The sequence below is a fragment of the Propithecus coquereli genome, unplaced genomic scaffold (genome assembly GCF_000956105.1).
Source record: "Propithecus coquereli isolate 6110/MARCELLA unplaced genomic scaffold, Pcoq_1.0 Scaffold191, whole genome shotgun sequence".
NCBI classification, from domain to species: Eukaryota; Metazoa; Chordata; class Mammalia; order Primates; family Indriidae; genus Propithecus; species Propithecus coquereli.
In genome coordinates, this window is record NW_012143968.1 from 1771463 (window position 1) to 1778853 (window position 7391).

The 7391-nt window shown below is 34.9% G+C and overlaps 1 protein-coding gene across 1 annotated transcript in view; it reads left to right on the forward strand.

Moving 5' to 3' along the window:
* The window catches only part of FKBP3 (FK506 binding protein 3, 25kDa), a 23589-nt gene that overhangs the window by 12415 nt on the left and 3783 nt on the right, over positions 1-7391 (forward strand). The window contains exons 3-5 of the mRNA XM_012642960.1: positions 5222-5357; positions 5880-6045; positions 7297-7375. Of these exons, the coding sequence (XP_012498414.1) occupies positions 5222-5357; positions 5880-6045; positions 7297-7351 (357 nt within the window). The 3' untranslated portion in view covers positions 7352-7375. The remainder of the gene's footprint in view (positions 1-5221; positions 5358-5879; positions 6046-7296; positions 7376-7391) is intronic.

Genomic DNA, 7391 nt, shown 5'->3' on the forward strand with positions numbered 1-7391 from the left:
TGAGTATTTTTAGCTTTTTCTAATGTACATGGTGTCCCTGGCAATAGAAATAATCCAGGCCTGGCTGCAGGGTGTGAGTTCATCTGTCTCAACTTAGCCAACCCAGGTTTTATATTTTGGTACAAAGGTTTGAAGAACCAGATAAAATTATTTCTGTAAATGAACAACCTTAGCAGAGCTGAATTGATTATAATCTTGCCATTTCTGATAATACCCTGCCAACTAAGTTCACTCATTGCTAGCCTTACTATCAGTGATAATAATCTATCTTTAATTCTTGTATAGAGGTGTAGCCTATTGATGAAGATGTAGCATTTGGTTATTTGTGGAAAGAATTTAAGTTCAAGTATATTATAGATGTTTGTATGATTGAAGCTAGTTAATTTTCATGACCTTTTCCTATTTGAAAAGCACAAATTAATATTTATGAGTATATACACATATAAAGCAATTTTAAAGTTTATACAACTAATATTTGATAAATGTATCTATTGAGCAGCTACTGAGGTAAATAGATTGATGATTACTAAAGGGTTTTAGAAGCAATTGGCAACATACTTTACATCCCAGAAAATTAGAATGAGGGTAGTATTAGCAGGCAGATAGTATATCATTAAGGGGTTAAGAAAAGGAGTTAAAAATAAATTAAAAAAAGGCAAATTTATAAGGGCTAGGGACAATCTAGAGAGATCTTGTGAGGGTCCTTAACTATATCATTTTATTTAAGACCTCTTTGCATTTAACTGGCCAGCTTGGGCCCATTTATAATATGTACTCATCTTCCTAGCACCCTAGATACCATAACCTCTAGTCCACTGTGTTGCTGATCTACTCTCTGTTCATGCTTTGGGACTGGAGAACAAGCACTGTAAAGAGACATAATCATAAAACTGATCTGGCCTGGTATAAATTCATGCTTAGTATCAACCAAGCATGTTTTCTAGTTTCACTGCTACTCAGCAACATTTACACCATCCCTCACCAGATTCCCTATCACATGGCCCAGATAAACTACTTGACATTTTCTCATAAATTCTCAGTCCTTTCTTACTCCCTTCTTCTTATATGCTCCTGTATTCTATTTTACCAAAATGTAAATATCTATAGCAATAACCATTCCCTTCTTCCCAGCTTAAAAGTTCTCTGAATCTTTGGTTCTCCTTTTCTTTTTCATGTGTCCTTCAGGACCAATACTGTCAAATATCTCCCTTCTTTTTCAAATCTTTATTCTTTTTCCATTTTCAAGCAATCCAAGCCAGGTCTCAGACCTGGAATGTTGGAAAAGTTGCTCATCTCCTGGCTCCATTCTCTTTCTTCATCCATTAAGCCCCAAAATGGCTATTTTAATAAGCTTTCTAAAACAATACTTTGTAAAGCATACCTTGCTCAAAAATCTTCAGTAATTCTGTGCCATGTAGAACTGCACTGTTCAGTAGGGTAGTCACTAGCTATATGTGGCTATTGAGCACTTTGGCTAGTTCGAATTGAAATGTGCTTTAAGTGTAAAATACATAGTCAATTTCAAAGGCTTAGTATGATTTTTTTAAAAAAAGAATGTAAAATATCTCAATATTTTTTATTTTGATTACATGTTGAAATGATATTATTTTAGATGTATTGATTTAAATGACATATTCTTTTTTTAATTTTTAATTTATTTTTTAGAGATGATGTCTCACTTTGTTGCCCAGGCTGGACTCAAATCTTTGGGCTCAAGTGATACTCCAGCCTCAGCTCCCCAAGTAGCTGGGCCTACAGGCATATGCCTCAACAGCTGACTAATTTAAAAAAAAGTTTTGGTTTTTTTTATTAGGTAGAGGGTCTCACTGTGTTGCTCAAGCTGGTCTCAAACTCCTGGCATCTCTTGATCCTCCCACCTCAGCCTCCTGAGTAGCTAGGATTACAGGTGCAACCCACCGTGCCTGGCTTATACTTAACTGCATACATTTCTGTAACACATTGTATCTTTATTGTTTATTTATACCTTATATACTTTAAAGAACCTTGTCTAATAGCTATTATTGGACTTTAAGTCAGTCATAGTCAATATATTTTGTCCATTATCAATTAAATAGTATTGAGGAACATTTTCAAGTGTGATTGAGTATTGCAAAGGGGAGAAAATATAAGTTGGGGCAAGAACTCACACTCAGCAGTCAGAAATGAGTATAAAAGTACTCAAGCCAAAAACTTGATAACCTCTTCGTATGTGATCATTACCAATTTCTGTCGATTCTGCCTCCAGAATATATCTCAAAGCCATTCATCTTTATCATTCTCACTGTTAGTACCCTGGTCTAGACCTAGACTACTATAATAATTTTCTTCCTAACAAGTCTCTCCACTTCCACTTTTGCTTCCCAATTCATTCTTTATACTCTGGTCACAGTAATCTATTTAAAACACAAATCTGATTCTACATCTTCTCTGTTTAAAAAGCTTATTTGGCTGCTTAGTGACCTAAAGATAAAAAATCCAGATTCCTAACATCTTGCATGTCTTTCTCATCTCATGCCATTCTGCCCTTACTTCCTTGCAAACGATAATATATTCATGCTCTTCCCTGCTATGAAAATGTTATTCCTTGTTTTAAGCCTTTCCCCTCCATTTACCTAGCTAACCTCTTCTTGCCCTTCAGGGTATAATTTAAGTATCATTTCTTCAAAGAAACCTCTCGCAGCCTATGGCCTATACTGGGGTTAGGTCACTGTGTCATTCCCATCTTAGCACCTGGTGTTTCCTCTATAGGTCTCATATGTAATTATACATGTCTATATTTCCTACTAGAGGTAGAGCAGGGACCCCATCTGCCAACTCACCTGTGTATCTCTCGTTTCTAATGTAGAACATACTTCGGTATTCCTTGAGTTTAATAATTAGAATAACTATGTAATACACTCTTTTTAGAGGCTAAAATGTGATCCATTTAATTGCAGTTGTAATAATTACTCTTAAAGTTCCTTTATCTCTGGTTCTGTAAGTTATCTAGTTCAGACCCACTCTCAGGAATGTAGTTCTTTTCATCACTCTGGGCTGAGAAGTTGCCGGAAAGCCAGGAAATTGCGTAAAAGCCAGGCCTTTTCAAGCACATAATTGCAGGTTGGCCTTAGGGCTGATCTGATCTCTTACCATGAACCAACCAGGTTCTTGCAGTGAAATTCGGAATCAAATGAAATAACTAGAGCAGCATTTGTCAAAGTATGGTAGATAGGGCCAAGAAGCTGTAGGTTGCTTTCTGGGGCCATCAAAACTTGAACCTGTGTCTCCCACTTGAAGATTCACAGTGCATATCAGCTAATGACAGCTCTGAGAAGTCATGCATAACAGAGGGCTACTTAACTTGGTTAGTAGCGTTTCCCAAACTTAATTACATTAGACCCCTTGCCAAGGAATGAGTGATCCATAAAAAACACTTTGTGAAATACTGAAATGAAGGCCATTTGTGGGCAGATTAGGACCACCACCAGACTGAGCCATAACCACCTATTTAATATATTCGCATTATTCTAGAATCTCTAATGTGACAACAAATAAGAAAACAATGCAGTGACATTAAAATTTTAAATGTAGCTACTGTTCACTAATCAGACCTTATCCATTCAACTGGTTAAATGCAATTTCTTTAATAAGTCTTAAGATATTTTGAACATTCACACATAATTAAAATTATTTTCTAATTTGGGACACGTTACTAGATTTTGTCAATCACCTCTATTAAGATTAAAATCCTGAATGGCCTAGGCCTTTGGTCACAAAACTATAAGCAGTAATTATTAACATTATTCCAGCAATTAAGTGGAAGACTGACTGAAGTCTTAAGACATTAAAGTTGTGAAACAGATTTTATTCAGTCTACTGACAGTAGGGAAAAGAGATGAGCTGCCTTCCATTGGGCCTTCTGAAAGAATTGAGGGAGTAAGGAGGAACTTGAGCAGTCAGGAAAGTAAAAATTACAAAAAGCAGAAAGAGGGGAGATTGGTCCATATGGAACCCATCTGGGTTTGCTAACTGGTGCTCATCAAAGTTAGACTCCTTCCTACCCTCTGGAGGTTGGGAAACAGGGGTCCTATCTCTAGGTGTTAGGTAGAACAAACAATAAATTCTTTTAGCTGCCTTGAGCTGTTAGTGTGTGTTCAAGTCTTTACAGACCAAGGTTGAGGCCTCGTTGAGAAGAGGGCTCTCAGAGGATCCTGGTTAGAGCTTGGTCAAGGAGAAAATCTTTGTCAAAGGAGTAGACTATTTGCAGGGAGATGAGACTTTTTTTTCACTTAGCAAATTTTGGATAGAGATAAAATCCTGGACTAGGGAAGTGAAAGTGAATTAAAATTTGCATGATTTAAACAATTATAGATAGATGAGGAATAAACAAGTTTCTTTTGCTTTCCAAACTCTTTGATAATCCAACCACACTCTTGCTACTTGTTTTATGAAATTTAGGAACCAAATACGGTTTTGGATAATGTAGTAATGTAGACCCCTCCATGTCTGAATTCAGAAACCAAATATATTTAGGTAAGGAAACTTTTACATTTGCCCCAACTCTTTTTTTTTTTTTAACCCCCTAAAGAGTCTTGACAGATCATCTTCTCCATGCTTTCCTCACATATGTGAATTATCATTGATTAGATTAGCCTGTAACCTTTTTTGGCAAAGGCCCTGATAATCCTGCTTTATTCTAGGAAATATGCCCATTATGGCAATTTTTATAGGTGATTTCATTCATTGTGTGAACTTATTTTCAATTTCAGAGACAGAGGCAACATCATTGTATTCATTCTAATTACATATAATAAAAACATTTGGAAATATCAATTATTGCTGCTAAAACAATTCAGATGTTTGGGAGGAAAGTCAATATTTTATTTAATGCCTTACGATTTTGTGGGAATTAAATGGTAACGATTTTTCTAACCTTAGGAAATAACTGGATTCATTTTATGGTTTGTTGAATAATAAACAGAACAAAATCTTGTCAAAAGAATTTTGGTTTCCAAAGAAGCTGGAAGTTATTTCAAATTAAATTATAGAAGTGTAAGTTACTGATTTTCACATCACAGCCTTGAAATGAGATAGTTTATTTGTAACTTACAGAGGTGGACTAGAGGCATAACAGTTTGTTACCAAATCTATCAAACTCGATGATCTGACTCTGGTCATTGTTGCCTAGACAGGTATTCTCTTTGTCATTCTTCTAAAGGACATGAATTAATTTTGTTTTTAGGGTCCACCAAAATATACAAAATCTGTTCTAAAAAAGGGAGATAAAACCAACTTTCCCAAAAAGGGAGATGTTGTTCACTGCTGGTATACAGGAACACTACAAGATGGGACTGTTTTTGATACTAATATTCAAACAAGTAAGTCTAAATGTAATCTTATCTTTTTGGCTTAAAGACATTGCAAAATATTTGTGTGGCAGAAACATGAGTGGTTGGCATTATCTTTTTCTTGGCTGTCCATCTGCTGCTTTCCAGATGTCTTTTGTACCTATGATTTACTTGGCAGAGGTCTTCAGCTCACTGATTATTGGCGGGCTAAAGACTTCTTATTCATTGGGAACTAAAATATGAGGAAGCTTAGTCTAAACTTGGTTAATGTCCCAAAGTTATGCTTTAGAATTTTAATAGAAAAGGCAGAGTAGTTTCCTATTTTATTGGTATAAAAGTAGGTCCTACCCCTTTACCCTTTGTTTAGACCGTATAATTATTTTAACATCTGGAATTTTCTTGATGATTTACTTGGCTTTCTAAATTTTTCTTTCTTTTCAAATACATAGTATTATAACTCTGAAATCAATTAAACTATATTTTTCCAATGGAACTTAATATCTTAATAAAAAATTAGCGTATCACTAATTATAAGGAAAATCTCTTTTACAGGTTCAAAGAAGAAGAAAAATGCCAAGCCTTTAAGTTTTAAGGTTGGAGTAGGCAAAGTTATCAGAGGATGGGATGAAGCGCTCTTGACTATGAGTAAAGGAGAAAAGGCTCGACTGGAGATTGAACCAGAATGGGCTTATGGAAAGAAAGGACAGCCTGATGCCAAGTATCCTTTTTTCCTTTCATAATTAAAGGAAAAAAAAAACAGTAAAGAAAGGTTATTGGAAGGTATGAAAGATGCTGTCTAGTCTAACCTCCAAATCAGAAATCCTGTCCTTCCTGATATTTAGATACTTCATGTCAACATCCCCAATATAGAAAACAGTTATTAATATTTTCTATTGGTACAAGGTATTACAACTTGAGCTGGAATCTTCCTTTTATTCTCTTATTCAAGTTCTTAACCTTCAAGACCTTAACTGTTATGTTTAAGCTTTCATCTTTGAAAGGCAATTCTTAATGTTTAAATGGTTTACGTCAAGAATTTATGCTGTCCAATACAAACAACTGTAGGAACTGATACAAATTTGGCTCATGTTAATTTCATGCTACTGATAATTTCAGGCAATTAAATTCAAAGCTTAGAAATGGAGTACATGTTAGGGATTATCAGTTGTAAAATGAAGGAGACCATAAGATCAACATAGTGTTAGTAAGCATTATTTATTACTATTAATGACAGTATTTCTCTGATAAGTCCAGTTTGTGAACATCTAAAAAAAAAAAAAAGCAATGACTCCATTCAGACCAGACCAATCTAATAGATAAGTGGGAAGGCAGTTTATAGCTGTTGTTTGTTCCATTCCCATTGGACCAGTTAGAATCTAAGTTTGGAAAAAAATTTTTTAGAAAGTCTCTCTATAGTCTTGTGAGTTAAACTTATTTGGGAATATAATAGCTCTCTCTTCTTAGCTTATCAAAATCATGGCCACTTGGAACTCCTCCTTTCCCATGTGAAGCATCTCAAGACCAATCTGATGCACATAAATTATACCCTTCTCTGAATTTAGCATCTTAAAATTCATAGTAAATATCATGTACTATCTCATATAAACTTTAATACAGCATATACACAGAGACTGAAGTTACTTTTTTTTTTTTGAGTACTTAGTAGCAGCCTTCATTAAGTGGTAGCTAATTTTAGAGTACTAGTAAGGCATCCAGGTAAGGAGGATCCAAGTCCAAGCTCAACTCATCTAGTTAGTTTATACTGGTAAGTTATGGTCTCCATTTATCATTATAGATATTTTTAGGACTCTCTATGGTAGTTATGTATTAGCCTCTGAATCATCTACAAAGCTCTTCCCTTTGGGGTTAATTACTAACATCCAGTATACATAATTATAGTTCTAGACTAGGGTTGTTGGGGGTAGGAAAGAGGCCCTTTTTATCAAATTCACCTTGACTTTTTCAACAGAATTCCACCAAATGCAAAACTCATTTTTGAAGTAGAACTAGTGGATATTGATTGAAATAGCAGATTCAGTTCTAAAGACATCAGCAATGATAAAA